Raw genomic sequence first — 16,411 nt, 5'->3', positions numbered from 1 at the left:
CAAATTTTTAACAATTATTTGCTTTTTCTCTGTAATAAAAAAACAGTATCTTGTACTTGATCCAAACTAAGATATAATTAATCCTTATTGAAGCCAAAACAAGCCTATTGGGTTTATTTCATGTTTAAAATATTTTTTAGTAGATTTAAGGCATAGAGGTCTAAATTACAGAAAGATCCCTTATCTTGAAAACCCCAGGCATTCTGGATCCCATACCTGTATAATGATGCCCCTTTTATTCAGGTTAGATCAGAAATGGCAACTTTAGTGAGGAGCAAAATGTTTCGGGAAGGTATCGATTTTCTGCATTTTGCGATTTGAGAATATTTTCACAAAACCACTGCAAAATTTCTAAAAATCCCAATGAGACCCCCCAATATATAGTGTGCTGAAAAATATGAAACTCTTTATTATTGATTTTTCTTATGCTTTACTAAACAACACAAATGAGAGTAGAGAGCACAGTGTTGTCTGTTTTCTATCTTGCCTTCGCATAACAGAGATCAGCTGTATTTGCAGGATCTATTTAATTACTGTATAATGTCTGGGCGGGACAGGGACATTCCTTTCTCAGTGTAAACACAAAGCTCCCTTGGTATGTGTGTAAACAAGTAAAGGAACGGGCTCATTTCATAATGAGCAGGACATTTTGCCATCATTTCATGTTTAGTGTTTTCATTTTGCCCAGAGTGCTCTAACACTTTTCATTATGTCTTTAGGTTTACAAAGCCATTAACCTTTGCTGACTGCATCGGCGATGAATTGCCATTGGGATGGGAAGAATGCTTTGACCCCCAAGTGGGTGTGTATTACACTGACCATAACAACCGTAAGTATTGTGCCATATTCTATAATGATGTATGTTTTGCTGCTGCCAGGACACAAGTGCAGGGGTTGCTCCTGTTGCACAGCTGTGTTTAACCTCTTATGTCAAGAAAACGAAAAGAATACAAATAATATTTAATTCAAACACTAATTACATATACAGAGGCACATTTATCAATATTCGAATTTCGAATTCATTCGAGTTTTTTTTTTTTAACTCACGTGAATTCAATTTTACTTCGCAATTCGAATGTTCGATTATTTATTATAAAAATCGAATACCTTAAACCCGCATGAATTTTACCGAGTCAAATTTAATTCAATCAAACTCGAAACTCAAAAAAACTTGAATGTCAGGAAATCTGACATGGGCTAGACATACTGACAGTTTCCCATCTGCCCCCTGTCATGTGACTTGTGCTCTGATAAACTTCAGTCACTCTTTACTGAAAGTTGGAGTGATATCTCTCCTTCCTCCCCCCCCCCCTAGCAACATAACAACAGAACAATGGGAAGGTAACCAGATAGCAGCTCCCTAACACAAGATAACAGCTGCCTGGTAGATCTAAGAACAGCACTCAGGTCCCACTGAGACACATTCAGTTACATTGTGTAGGAGAAACAACAGCCTGCCAGAAAGCAGTTCCACCCTAAAGTGCTGGCTCTTTCTGAAAGCACATGACCAGGGAAAATGACCTGAGATGGCCCCTACACACCAATATTAAAACTTGAAAAATACACTTACTGGTTTTATTTTGTAGAGTGAATTATTTGCAGTGTAAACAGTGTAATTTAGAAATAAAAACTACATGATAAAAAGCATGACAGAATCCCTTTAAAAGGACAGAGTATGATAAATCTCGAAAATCGAATTCAAACTTGAATCAAGTTTGGATACTTTCCTAGTTTAAAAAAAAAAAAATTTCCCCCGTTTTCAAAGAACTCCTCTAATTAAGAAGTGACATACCTACTTGAGAAAGCAGACAGTGACAATGACAACCCTTCCTCTGATCAGCTTCTAAGACTCCCCAGAGCAACCTCTCATTATTTTCATACACAGGCTTGCATTTCCTAAAAATAAGGGAAAAATAGATGCCCTTTGGGTCAGTATTAATGATTGTTACAAATATATAGTTAACAAAAAACATTTTGTCATTTTCTTCCTTTAAAGACATAAAGATTCCCTTGGCAATAGCTACTTTCTTTCTTTAGAAATTTCTTTTAGCACAGGTTTGAGAAGCGTTATCCAGAATGATCGGGACCTGGGGTTTTCTAGATAACAGGTCTTTCTGTAATTAGATCTCAATGCCTTGTGTATTAAAAAAAATCATTTAAACATTAAATAAACCCAATAGCATTGTTTTGCCTCTAGTAAGGACTATTATAGCTTAGTTGAGATCAAGTACAAGGTACTGTTTTATTATTTACAGAGAAAAAGAAAATCATTTTTAAAAATATGAATTATTGAATTAAAATGGAATTTATGGGAGATGGCCTTCTTGTAATTTGTAGCTTTCTGGATAATGGGTTTTGGATAAAGGATTTCATACCTGTAGTAGATTATCACTTGTACTAATCTGTGATGAGGGTAGTAGATTATCACTTGTACTAATCTGTGATGAGGGTAGCCCAAAATGGCCTAAAGTACTAAACAAAGAGAGCAAATTAGGCATTTCATACATGAGACTGAGCAGATAGGCTTGACTTTGAGCACTAAGCATGGGACTTCCCAACACTTTCTTTTTTTCCCATTGTAAAGACTGGTGTTGCTCTATGTGAGGCACCATTAATGCAACACTGACCCATCTAATTGAGAGAAACACATCACCATCACAAATAAAGTTGGTCAGTAGAAACAAGGCTGATAATCTATTTAAAAATATATAAAGTCACTTTATATGAAATTGCTAGTAAATCGTCTAGCGATGGGAAAACGGAACAAGATCCTCATGTACAGTTTGGTTAAAGTAAAGGTAATAATAGAACACTTTGCAAGGGTTACTCTATTTCAGGGGTCCCCAACCTTTTTCAACCATGAGCAACAATCAGATGTAAAAAGAGTTGGGGAGCGACACAAGCATTAAAAATGTTCCTGGGTGGTGCCAAATAAGGGCTGTGATTGGCTATTGGTAGCCCCTATGTGGACTGGCAGCCTACAGGAGGCTTGGTTTGGCAGTACATCAGGTTTTTATGCAACCAAAACTTGCCTCCAAACCTGGAATTCAAAAATAAGCACCTGCTTTGAGACCACTGGGAGCAACATCCAAGGGGTTGGAGAGCAACATGTTGCTCATGAGCTACTGGTTGGTGATGACTGCTCTATATTATGTCTAAAGACATTAATTCCGTAGAAGGTAAGTGACTGTAGTGTGAGCACAATTCTGAGTTACCAGTTGGCCTATGACCTGTGCCATGCGAATATTAAAGATTCCTAGGCTATATATTGTTTGTATATGTTGGCAAAGTCATATCATATATTTGTGCCCTATTACAGAAGTCTCCAATTGATAGAGGAATACCCCCTCATCTATATTTCACTTAGGGGCCTATTTATCATGCTGTGTAAAAAGTATAGTGAAGCATTATCATGGATGTTACCAAGAGCAGCCAATCAGCAAACAGATTTCAAAAGTTCGAAAGTAAAATCAACGGTCTGATTGGTTGCTATGAGCAACATCACTGGTAATGTTTTACTCCACTTTAAGATCCCTTAAAGTAGTTGTTCACCTTTGAGTTCATTTTAAGTATGATGTAGAGAGAGATATTCTGAGACAATTTGATATCGGTTTTCATTTTTTTATTATTTATGGTTTTTGAGTTATTTCGCTTTTTATTCAGAAACTCTCCAGATTGCAGTTTCAGTAGTCCGGTTGCTAGGGTCCAAATTAATCTACCAACCATGCACTGAATTGGAAAAAAAGACTGGGATATGAATAGGAGAGGCCTGAATAGAAAGATGAGTAATAAAAAGTAGCAATAACAATACATTTGTAGCCTTACAGAGCATTTGTTTTTAGATGGAGTCAGTAAATTACAGGCAAATACAGTAGAACCCCCATTTTACGTTTTTCAGGAGACCAGAAACAAATGGCGTAAAGTCCAGGAAAATGTAAAATCAGGGAAATCAGGGAAATGTATTATGCAGAATATATAGGTGGGACCACAAAACAACAATGTAAAATGAGGGGAAACTTAAAATCAGGGGATGTAAAGTTGAGGTTCCACTGTAATTCAAAAACTATAAAGACCAATTGAAAGTTGCTAAGAATTGGCCATTCTATAACATACTAAAAGCTAACCTAAGATCAACCACCCCTTTTATGTGACTCTGTTACGGACGAAGTAAGAAAGATGGAAGCTACTCATGAATCACGGTCTCTTGATTCGCCTCTGCTTTGCTTTAACCCTGCCTATTCCTGGTTAGAATTAATGAACATTTGTTCAGCGCCGCTGCTAGGTGCCAACAGCCTGATGGAGGGCAGTAACTGCCAAGGAAATGTTCAGAGAATTGGCAGAGTTTAAGCTAAAGCAAGGGCACAGAAACGGATTAACATACCTCATTGTTGCAAAACTAAATCCACTATACAGGCAAGCTCTCCTCATTAATAAAGAGATATTCATATCTCTTGTTTTGTTCTAACTACTCACTGCTTGCAGAAAGGCATTCTCAATCAGATTATTTCATACACATTTTCTAAACAATTCAAATGCCACAGTATATTATTCAGGCACTGTTTTTTCCCGGCTGCGACGGATTTTTCGTGAAGGGATATCGGCAAAGACTGGGTTCCAGCGTATTGCTTTGCACAGTCAACATTAAGTATTTATTAGTGCCAAGCTGGGTTTCAGGTTTTGCCTGTCTAATGAAGGTGTACGTTGTGCAACCTCGCATGTAGGTGTATTTTTAGTTCCTTTGTTTTACCCTGCAGATCATTTTAAAGTAGTAAATCTATAGTACATATAAATACATTTAGCAAAAGCCAACTGTATTTTCTGACATGTTCTCTGTACCAGAAACAAACAGAACCTAATCCTGTATCAAGCAGTTTTGTCAATATGATATAACTTTCCTTTCTTGCAATGCAAATTTCAATGCAATAAAACCTTAAAAGAACAGTTCAGTGTAAAAATAAAAACTGGGTAAATAGAAAGGCTGTGCAAAATAAAAAATGTTTCTAATAAAGTTAGTTAGCCAAAAATGTCATGTATAAAGGCTGGAGTGACTGGATGTCTAACAGAACACTACTTTCTGCTTTTCAGCTCTCTAACTCCGAGTTAATCAGCGACTTGAAGGGGGGGCCACATGGGACATAACTGTTCATTGAGTTTGCAATTGATCCTCAGCATTCAGCTCAGATTCAAAAGCAACAGTTATGACCCACGTGGCCCTCTGTCAATTCACTGATTTGTTACCAGGCAGTAACCAAGAGAGCTGCAAAGTAGGAAGTAGAGTTCTGGCTTACGGAACGCATTTGAGGACATCATCAGGAGAACACAAACTCCTGCATGCGCTCTCGTAAAAAAGAAGTAGGCAGACTTGTCTCTTATTCTACTCACTTAACCGAAGAAACGGCAGCCACACCTCCGTCAGACCTCAGCTCGTAAGCCAGGCTGATAGCTGAGGAGGGAGGGCTGCAATTAACTACTTTCCTAGATATTCCTATAAGCTAAGCATACAGTTAACTATAGTTAAGGGGATTCTCTCATGGGACAACATGTTTTTTTACAAAAGGCATCAATTAATAGCGCTCCGTCAGCAGAATCCTGCATGGAAATCAATTTTTCAAAACAGTAAAAAAAATATATATTTAATTTTGAAATCTGTCATGGGGCTAGGCATGTTGTTAGTTTCCCAGGTGCCCTCAACCATGTGTGAAGGGCTGGCTCTTTCTGAAAGCACAGGATCAGACACAATGACCCAAAATGGCTTGCTTACAAACCACTATTACATCTATAAAAATACATTTATTGGTTCGAGAACTTTTGAAATGGCAGAATGAATTACATGCAATGTACACAGTGTTATTTAGTAATAAAAACTATACCATAAAAATGACAGAATCGGTAAACACTGATTTTCAGACTTGTAATTGATATTCTTGATATTCTTGAAACTGTAGCTGGTTGATTTATACAACAGTCCTTTTGTGTATATCTACTAGGGATGAACCAAATCCACTATTTTGGATTCGGCCGAACCTCCGAATCCTTCTCGAAAAATTCGGCCGAATACCAAACCGAATCCTAATTTGCATATGCACCTTTTTTACTTCCTTGTTTTGTGACAAAAAAGTCACACAATTTCCCCTCCCGTCCCCTTCCTTATGCAAATTAGAATTCGGATTTGGTTCGGCCAGAAGGATTCGGCCGATTCCTGCTAAAAAAGGCAGAATCCTGGCCGAATCCCGAACTGGTGCATCCCTAATATCTACCCTGATTATTAAGTGGATCATGGACTAATGGGCAATGCATTGGATAGCATTGCTCCCTTTTAGTGCTGCGGTCCTGAGTTTGATTCCAACCAGGGCAATTCTTTATTTAAGTAATGCTGACATATTCTGCAGCGCTTCACAGAGATTATATATTATTCACATCAGCCTGTGTGGAAGGCACCAGTGAAGCTTAGAATCTAAAGTCTTGGCAAGGTGCGTTTTGTGTTCTCCTCATGTCTGTATGGGTTTCTTTCAAGTACTCGGTTTCCTTGCAGGGCTTGCTGGCGTCTGCTGAAATGAATGAAACACAAAATACTGCATGAATGTGAAATTAGATTATCAGCATCACTGTGGCAAGGATTGATGTGAATGATGAATGGTCTTTGCAAAGCGCTGAGTAATATGTCAACTCTATTTAAATAAAGAAAAAGTATTAAGAAGGAGTATAATGTAAACCAAAAAGTCTTGAAAAACCCACTTGCTGTGAAATCCTTCATGTGTCCCAAGAAGAAACAATAAACACTGACCCTTATGAGTTCTTGTCCAATTAAAGCTAAAATGTTTTCCAGAAACCACACAGATAGAGGACCCAAGGGTGCTATGGAGAAGAGAGCAGGAGCGCATGCTGAAGGATTATCTGGTGCTTGCTCAAGAGGCGTTACTCGCACAGAAAGAAATTTACCAAGTCAAGCAGCAGAGGCTTGAATTAGCACAAAAGGAATACAGGACCCTGAATGATGTCTGGAAGCATAAAGTGGGATCTCAGACAAGCTGTGAGTACTGTCAAACATCACTGCAGTGCTATAAGTCACATTGTTGTTCTCCAGATTATAAAAATATATCATGAACCACTAGCATTTATACTACAAAGCCCTCTAAATGTAAAGCAGCAAATGGTCATCTATAGGCAATCATTAGCTCCACTTCACATACAGGTATGGTACCTGTTATCCATAATGCTCGGGGTCTGGGATTTTCTGCATAATGGATCTTTCAGCAATTTGGATCTTCATATACCTTAGGTCTACTAGAAAATCATGTAAACATTATAAAACCCTACAGGCTGGTTTTGCTTCCATTAAGGATTAATTATGTCTTAGTTTGAATCAAGTAAAAGGTACTGTTTTATTATTACAGAAAAAAGGGAAATCATTTTTAAAAATTTGGCTTATTTGGATAAAATGGAGTCTATGGGAAGATGGCCTTTACTTAATTTGGAGCTTTCTGGATAACAGGTTTCCAGATAACGAATCACACACCTGTTCTTTGTATTTATTTGTTTAAGTGCTGAAAGTGCAAACGTTCTTACATGTTTTTATGGCATTTGGCAACATAAGAAATTGTTTGTGTATAAAATAATGTGTAAAATCATTCAGCAGATTATTTTCCAACTGTAATATTTACTTAGCCTTCAGCTTATTACTTATACGTATTTGAGAACTCCTGGTCTTATTCCACCCTTCTCTGTTCTGTAACTATCCGTTATTGTTCTATCCTGAATGAAAGTAACATATTCTTTTTCTAGTGGTATCTGGCTCCTCTTCAAGTTCCAAATATGATCCTGATATTCTTAAAGCTGAAATTGCAACAACAAAATCCAGGGTATGTTAAATATTCTATCTTTTGTTTTTAGGGTTATTGATTGCCATGTTTTTATTTGGGGGGGGGGAAGTTGACTACTTGCCTATATTAAAGGGGATCTGTCAATGGACTAGGGATGCACCTAATCCACTATTGTAGGATTCGGCAAATCCTTTGTGAAAGATTCTGCTGAATACCAAACCCAAACCCTAATTTGCATATCAAAATTAGGGGAAAAAGGAGGAAAGAGAACCGCGCACAGTTTAAAAAATTTTTGACTTCTTTGTTTGTGTGACGAAAAGTCATGCAATTTTTTTTTGGGATTTGATTCGGCCAGGCACTTAATTTTCTGCCGATTACGAATCCTGCTGAAAAAGAAGAATCCTGAACCGAATCCTGGATTTGGTGCATCCCTGCACTGGACTGCAAATAATTGTATTTTATTTTTTCCATGTGTAGAAAGCATGTCCATATTGTAAAATACATGTCATGGGGCAAGGATGAATCATGTTCGTTTCTGCTTCCTTTTTTAGCTAAATAAATATCAAAACCATAGATTTTTTGTGCTTCAAATAAACTCTGCACTGGTAATTATAATTTATAATTATATATAAATTATAATTTACGGATTTCCCAAGGACCAAACATGGAGTAGCTGTTTTCCCTGATTCATAATTAAGACAATAGGCAGAAAGTACATTCAACAGAAACACTATTCATTGAGCCCATGTTGAAAAGGTTGAACTTGATAGACGTGTTTCTTTTTTCAACCTAACTGAAATCAGCTAGCCAAAATCCGCTGGCTGATTTCAGCCCTACCGCAGGCAGTAGCCTTCTCTCTTCATTGAATCAGCTCCTCACGAACAAATTGCAAATCGAGTCATGGTTTTTCGCTGAAACCCACCAAGTCTGTTTGCGCTGGGCCACTTCAATGCGGAAAAGAGTAGGTTACTGCCCACAGTACGGCTGAAATCAGCCAGCGGATTTTAGCTAGCGAATTTCGGCACCTCTGTGGCCTTAGTTGCTATATTACTACTATAGCAGATTTATCAATTAAGAGCCACTGCCTAATAGGTACTTGTCTTACAGGTGAACAAACTGAAGAGAGAAATGGTCTTTCTGCGACAAGATCTCCAGTACAAAGAAAATGGCTACCAAACCCTCAAAGAGTATGATTTCTTTCTTAGGCTTTTTTGTCTCTCACGTCCTAATAAATGCTTTTGTACTTTTAATTTCTTTTGTTTGATTTATGGGAAACTCACATTGTTTTGCTTTGATTATAAATGCACCCTCAGACTTGGGGTTAACTGTGAGACCCTTCCCTTTATTTACTTTTTCAGTTGGACTGTTGTATATTTGGTTAGTGCCTCTACTTCATTTTTGACCATTTTCTCAATTTTCTGCCTTTATGATTTCTTTACCTTGCCTGTCTTTTATGGAAAGAAATATTGGCCGTGTAAATAGGTCACTGAGCATTACATGGCACAATAAAGGTCAATTCTGAAAACTCTATCTTAAAAAAAAATATCAAAACTATATAGCATAAATCTTGCCTAAGATCTCGGTGACTGGGCGTTATCAATCCAATATGTCGGAAAAGAGTGTATGATCATTTATGGAACCATTGGCATGAGTGCCAGCATTTTTGCCAATGGTTTTATAAATGACACTACACTCTCTTACAACAGCAAAAGCAACTTCTTTAGGAAGCCATTCACTTGGAACACACAGCTATTAGGCATGCAACACTAATTTCGCTCTTCACCTTAGTTGGCATACCCATCACAAGCACAGTGTGCAGTGCAAGGGAGTTTTCACCAAGAGGCCCTAGTAAAGGAGCCGAAATGTTGAAATAAATCACTAATTTTTCTCACTTATAAAGTTCCTGGAGTGTGATTATTATACTCTCCAGTTTTTCAGCAGTTAGTTTCCTAGGGTCCAAATAGGAGAGGGGACCCCCATTTGAAAGCTGCACAGAGTCAGAAGAAGAAGGTTAATTCAATCACTATTAAAAAGACAAAATGAATACCAATTGAAAGTTGCTTAGAATTGGCCATTCTATAACATACTGTACCTAAAAGTTATCATAAAGGGATTCTGTCATGATTTTTATGGTGTAGTTTTTATTACTAAATTACACTGCATATAATTCATCCTGCCATATAAAATGTCATTCCTGAACCAACAAGAGTTTTTTTTTTTTACTTGTAATATTGATGTGTAGGCAGCCATCTCAGGTCATTTTGCCCGGTCATGTGCTTTCAGAAAGAGACTGCACTATAGAACTGCTTTCTGAAAGGCTATTGTTTCTCCTACTCAATGTAACTTACTGGGTCACAGTGAGACATGGATTGTTACTATTGAGTGCTGTTCTTAGATCTACCAGGGAGCTGTTCTGCTGATGGGCTGCAGGGGGGGAAGGGAGGGCTTATATTACTCCAACTTGATGAGCAGCAGTAGAGTCACTGAAGTTTATCAGAGCACAAGTCACATGACTGGGGGCAGCTGGGAAACTGGCAATATGTCTAGCCCCAGATTTCAAAATTAAATATAAAAAAATCTGTTTGCTCTTTTGAGAAACGGATTTTAGTGCAGAAGTCTGTTGGAGCAGCACTATTAACTGACGCTTTTTGAAAAAAACATGTTTTCCCATGACAGTATCCATTTAAAGGGTGAACCACCCCTTTAAAACTAGCAATGGGCAGAATGCAAACACACAGGGGTGGGGTATCGCAAATTGTAAATATCCAAAAACTGGACTATTCTGAAATTGAAAGAAACACTTCCTTAACAAATAATTAGCTAAGTGTTTATATATTTTTTACAATAGCCTATGGAAGAATTTTGCCCATACAGACATGCATGAAAGTCTTTTAAAGACATTACCGAGAGTGATGATGGTTCTCCCTGCGATTTTTTCGGACATCACTCTCTCAAAACAAAAGGAAACAAACGTGCAACTGAGATATTTCACAGAGTAGCTAGAATGTGACATTTTAGAGGAGATCAAGCTGAAAGAAAAGATTAGCAGAACTCGTTGGCAGCAGACATTCTTTGCTTAACAAGGTCCTGTAGCACCAGCAACCCTTTCATTTCTCACTAGTAGAATCTCTGGAGCGGCTCCCATATAAATACTTTTTTTGTATTATTATTATTAGCGAGTTGCCATATAACATTATAGGAGCATGTCCCAGATGGGTATAAGAAGAATGTACTTCACTGTTCCTAATCACTGGCTGAACCTGTTCCGCAGCTCTGCTTGAACTAAAAAGCATTTACGCCTTTAGTTTGGCTACAAGAATGTGTGCTGGAATAACATTCAGTTAGGCCAACATGATTATATAACAAAGGTGGCCAGTGTCTGGATTATCAAACCTGCAATTAGCATGAGAGTACAATTCAGCACTTATTCTGCTGCACACTATATCACAGAGCTGTTTAGATATCTGCACTAAGCATCTTAAGATGGATGAAGCCAAGCTGCTTTTTCTGTAGCATTGTTTATGGTCTCAGTTAATATTTAACGTTCAGTAATAGGTAGAAGAGAACTACGCTATGGTTTAGGAGAATTCTTTCCTACTTTTTTGCCCTTTAACTTGTAGGGGGTTATTTATTAAAATAAGATTTTTTTCCCCAGATTTTTTAAGTAAAAAAAGGCAGCCCAAACTAGAATCCACAAGGTGACCTAATTTATCATTGAAAAAACTCGATAACATCAGTTCAGGTAAAACGCATAGAACTTTGGGTTTTGTAACAAAAAAAAAAAAACGTACATTTTCCTGCCCGAAATGCTCAAATTTTTGCGCTCGAACCTGCCAAATATTTCCGATTTTTGGCAGAAATTCAGTGCAGACCATGATATCTTCAAATTTGAAATGGGATCTCAGCCATTGACTTCTACAGAACCCCGACAGCTTGTAGATGGGAGTATTTTTTGGATTCTGACTTTTTCCATGCTCGGGGGTATAGTAAATCTCAAAAAATTCTAGTTTTTTTTTCTACCAAAAAAAAAAAATCGGATTTAATAGTATAGCTTTTGCCATTCAGACTTTAATAAATAACCCTGTAATGTTGACTGTGCATTCTACTTATTTATAACAAACACCGGGGACCAGTTATCCAGAATGCTCAGGATATGGGGTTTTACGGATAAGGGATCTTTCAGTAATTTGGATCTCCATACCTAAGGCTACTAAAAAAATCATTTAAATATTAATTAAACCCAAAAGGATGTTTTACATCCAATAAGGATTAATTATATCTTAGTTGGGATCAACTACAAGGTAATGTTTTATTATTACAGAGAATAAGGAAATCATTTAAAAAAATTTAAATTATATTACAACTTTATTTACAAGGACAACTGTAGTTACTCCTGAACTATCTGCATATCCTATCTTTTCATCTTATATATCACAAGGGCAACACTGCGTCATTAGAGAACTCTTCATAGGCTAACTGAATAACATCTAGGTATTTTAGGATTCGGCCGAGTCCCGAACTGAATATGAACCCTCCTTTGCATATTTAAATTAGGTGGAAAGAGATTCTCGTCCCCATCACTTGGCTAAGAAAGTTTTGAATTCCTTGGTTTGGCCAGCACTTGGATTCGGCCAAATCCGAATCCTGATAAAAAAGGCCAAATTTGGGCAGAATCCTGAAACTGCATCCCTAATAATAATCTCATCTGTTACTGAGTGTTGTACTGGTGTCCAGGGCAGCCATCGGGGGGACAGGGGGGAGAGTTGTAGGGGGCCCGAGGGTAAGGGGGGCCCGACCACGCCACACTGACTTGATTAGCCGGGCCCCCATCTTTCTGAGAGCTGCTGACTTCGGGAAGGCATGGACGTTTAAGGGGCCCTGGCCACCAATTTTCTCATAATGTGGGGGGGGCCCTGGCCACCAATTTTGGCCACCAATTTTTTTCTCTCATGTGGGGTCCTAGCCACCAATATTTTTAATGGGGGGGCCCTGGCCACAAATGTTTTTTATGGGGGGCCCTGACCACCAATATCTTTTTATTTTTTATTAACATGTGGGAACCCTAGCCACCAATATTTTTTTTGTTTTTTTACCTTGTGGTGGGAGGCGGACCTGTAGGTGGGGTTTGCAGTGGGTGCAGCCCAGGGGGCCCGGGAAATTTTGTCATATGGGGCCCTGCGATTTCTGATGGCGGTCCTGCTGGTGTCTGCAGAGAACTAACACATAAGCTATAAGGGCATATGTTAAAAGCATTGGGCTGCTCCACAGATGCCCATCAAAAGCAGCCTTCAGAAGATGAGATTGTCCTTCCCCTTAGCCAATAGCACCCAATATACCTTTCCCAGTACACACATGCATATACCACTCCAAACATGCACAGTGCTCACCAAGGTAATAATAAAAGTAGAGCTTTTCTCCCAGGGGACTTAAAGAAACCAGTGGAGTTAGCTCACAAAGGTGAGCCAGCATATAACTTATCTGACTTTTGTTGCGAGTAATTGGCAAAAACAAGCAACTTTTGAATTGGTCTTCATTATTTATTTTTTTCAGTTTTTGAATTATTTGCCTTCTTCTGACTCTTTCAAGCTTTCAAATGGGGGTCACTGACCCCATCTAATAAACAAATGCTCTGTAAGTCTACAAATTAATTGTTATTGCTACTTTTTTTTTTTTTTAATATTCCAGTCTCTTATTCAAATAAGTGCATGATTTCTAGGCTAATTTGGACCCTAGCAACCAGAGTGCTGAAATTGCAAACTGGAGAATGAAAAACAAAATAACTCAAAAACTACAAATAATATAAAATCAAAACCAATTGCAAATATCACTCTCTGCATCATACTTAAAAGGTAATAATTTAAAGGTGAACAACCCCTTAGGATTAATTATATCTTAGTTGGGATCAAGTACAAGCTACTGTTATTATTACAGAGAAAAAGGAAATCATTTTTAAAATTTTGAATTTTTTGATTAAAACGGAGTATATGGGGGATGGCTTTTTTGTAATTCAGAATCCTTTCTGGATAAATGGTTTCCAGATAACAGATCCCATACCTGCATGTGTATTCAAGTGGATGCTGATGTATTCTCTGCAGACACCAGTACAACAATCCGTAACATATGCCGCTGTTATTCAATTGGCCTCTAAAGAATTTTTCTAGTGGTGCAACTCCCATTCAGTTGTATGTATGCTAATATGTAGAGACCACATTTGTAATACTTGTACAGGTTTAGGATCCGTTATCCGGAAACCCGTTATCCAGAAAGTTCCGAATTACGGAAACGCCATCTCCCAAAGACTCCATTTTTATCCAAATAATTTTTTATCCCTAAGTCGACAAGCATGTCCCAACTTGACACTTGTATGGCCTCACTTCCTACTTTCAAGGGATTCTGTTGTGATTAAAATTTTGCTTCGAATTGCTAACTCTATAACATACTAAAAGTTAACTTAAGGGTAAGGTCACACTGGGCAATTTGGGGAGATTTAGTCGCCTGGCGCCTCGTCTTTGCGGCGACCAATCTCCCCAAATGCCTTACCTCTGTCTTGCGCCGGCTAAAATGAAAAGTCGTCTGTGGCATGGCACACGCAACGCTTCGTATTCCGAAGTTGCCTCCCCAAATCGCCCAGTGTGACCTTACCCTAAAGTTGAACCACCCTTTAACGAATACAGGATGAACCACATGATGCCTTCCACTAATATGTTTATTTTAAACAGGATTGATTTGAAAATGTCAGGAAACCATTGTGCTTATAAACTGGACGAAGCCCAAGCTATTCTGAATGAGATGAAAGCTATCAAAAAGGCTATTTCTACTGGCGAACGAGAGAAACAAGACCTAATTCAGGTACGTTGCTAAACAGAGCATATTGACCTGATATTAAAGGAGACATTGTGTAAAAAATAACAATGTGCCAGTGCGTTATACTCATTTAGATATAGAAGAATTGTGCTTAAAAAGTTGTGTTTCAGGCTGATTTATTGAATATTTCTGCAAAAACCCTAATAATCCCTCCCTTCTCTTCCACTTCCTGCTCCCTGAATTCCCAGGCTGTGCAGGAGAGCTGGCGGCTCTCAGCTCACTGCACTGTAGGACAGGAACCAATCAGCAGCTAGCAGGACCTGATAGGGAACTGAAGCCTGTCTGTGCTTGTGTGACTGCAGGGCTGTGATTGGCTGTCCCCCTCCTACTGTGCTTCTAGCACGGAGCGTTAGGACACGTCCACCCCTCATTTGACAGGGACCAGAGAACATCTATAGGGAGCTCTAATAAAGGGGCTATTTTTAAAGATAATATACATTTTAGCACCATGTAAAAGCAACACCATATATTACTTATAATTGCCTACAAAATTCGTTTTTTTAATTTAACCTATATGTCTCCTTTAAATAACAATGCATTATAAAACATTATCGATATAAACAAATTATAATGTGTAGCCACGTGGAAATGTAAATACAGTGAGTAAACTGTGGCCTTGATTTCTTTCCTTAGACTCTTGCAGAATTAAAAAATGGCTTCCTCATTGACAAGGGCTCACAATCGGACCTTTGGGCCAGCAATACTTCTTTAGCATCTTCAGCTAATTCTCTGCCCATGCAATATCTTAATGTCAGCTCTCAAACGGATATTTCAGGAAATGTAAGTACTAGATTACTCTCTCTCTTTTTATACTTCATAAATGTCTTTTTTTACTTCCAAGATAAAGTAATTCACTTTCACAGCTAGACTGCACTTTCACTTTGGGACAGTCTGTACAACCATTGTACACGGGATATTTATAATTAAAGTGCATACTGTTTATATACAAAAGAGCTTTATGCAACATTCCATTTGAAAACATTATTGTTCTTGCTAAATTTGAGATACTTAATGGAATAGTTCAGCGTTAAAATAAAAACTGGGTAAATAGTCTGTGCAAAATAAAAAATGTTTCTAATATAATCAGTTAGCCAAAAAAGTAATGTATAAACATAATAGCCAAAACTCTACTTCCTGCTTTGCAGCTCTTTTGGTTTCCACTGATTAGACAGTAACCAATCAGTGACTTGAGGGGGCAAGTGGGTCATAACTGTTGCTTTTGAATGTGAGCTGAATGCTGAGGATCAATTACAAACTCACTGAACAGTCATGTCCCATGTAGAGTCCTGCAGCAGGTCAGGTACCCGTTACCCCACAAAAACCCTGCGGTTTGCGGGTAGAAGTTCCGGGTGCGGGTATAGGCGCGGGTCAGCGTTCTGCGGGTTGTGGGTCGCGCCGCGGGTCTTCTCAATATCGATTTTTACTCCATTTTCCTGATCACGGTTACTTCAGATGATGTCACTTCCGGTTTACAATGACAGCACTTCCTGTTTTACTCCTTTTTTTTCTGAGCATGCCTGCTTCTGATGATGTAACTTCCGGTTTACAATTACAGCACTTCCTGATTCTTGATGGTTAGCGGGTCTGGGTTGCGTATAAGGTACTTGCGGGTCGGGTAGCGGGTCCAAGCAGGTAAGAATGTGGGTTGCAGGTCTGGGTTGCAGGTTGCAGGTATGGGTCGGGTACAGGTTCCAAAAAATGGACCCGTGCAGGACTCTAGTCCCATG

General features: G+C 38.4%; 1 protein-coding gene across 1 annotated transcript in view; it reads left to right on the top strand.

Moving 5' to 3' along the window:
* Positions 1–16,411, top strand: part of wwc1.L (WW and C2 domain containing 1 L homeolog) — a 107,887-nt gene that overhangs the window by 49,637 nt on the left and 41,839 nt on the right. The window contains exons 2-7 of the mRNA XM_041586170.1: positions 720–829; positions 6,827–7,030; positions 7,783–7,859; positions 8,928–9,007; positions 14,540–14,669; positions 15,318–15,464. Of these exons, the coding sequence (XP_041442104.1) occupies positions 720–829; positions 6,827–7,030; positions 7,783–7,859; positions 8,928–9,007; positions 14,540–14,669; positions 15,318–15,464 (748 nt within the window). The remainder of the gene's footprint in view (positions 1–719; positions 830–6,826; positions 7,031–7,782; positions 7,860–8,927; positions 9,008–14,539; positions 14,670–15,317; positions 15,465–16,411) is intronic.

The sequence above is a fragment of the Xenopus laevis genome, chromosome 3L (assembly GCF_017654675.1).
Source record: "Xenopus laevis strain J_2021 chromosome 3L, Xenopus_laevis_v10.1, whole genome shotgun sequence".
Classification (NCBI taxonomy): domain Eukaryota; kingdom Metazoa; phylum Chordata; class Amphibia; order Anura; family Pipidae; genus Xenopus; species Xenopus laevis.
The sequence above is the reverse complement of the archived record's forward strand: the minus strand, read 5'-3'. Positions and strand labels throughout refer to the sequence as shown.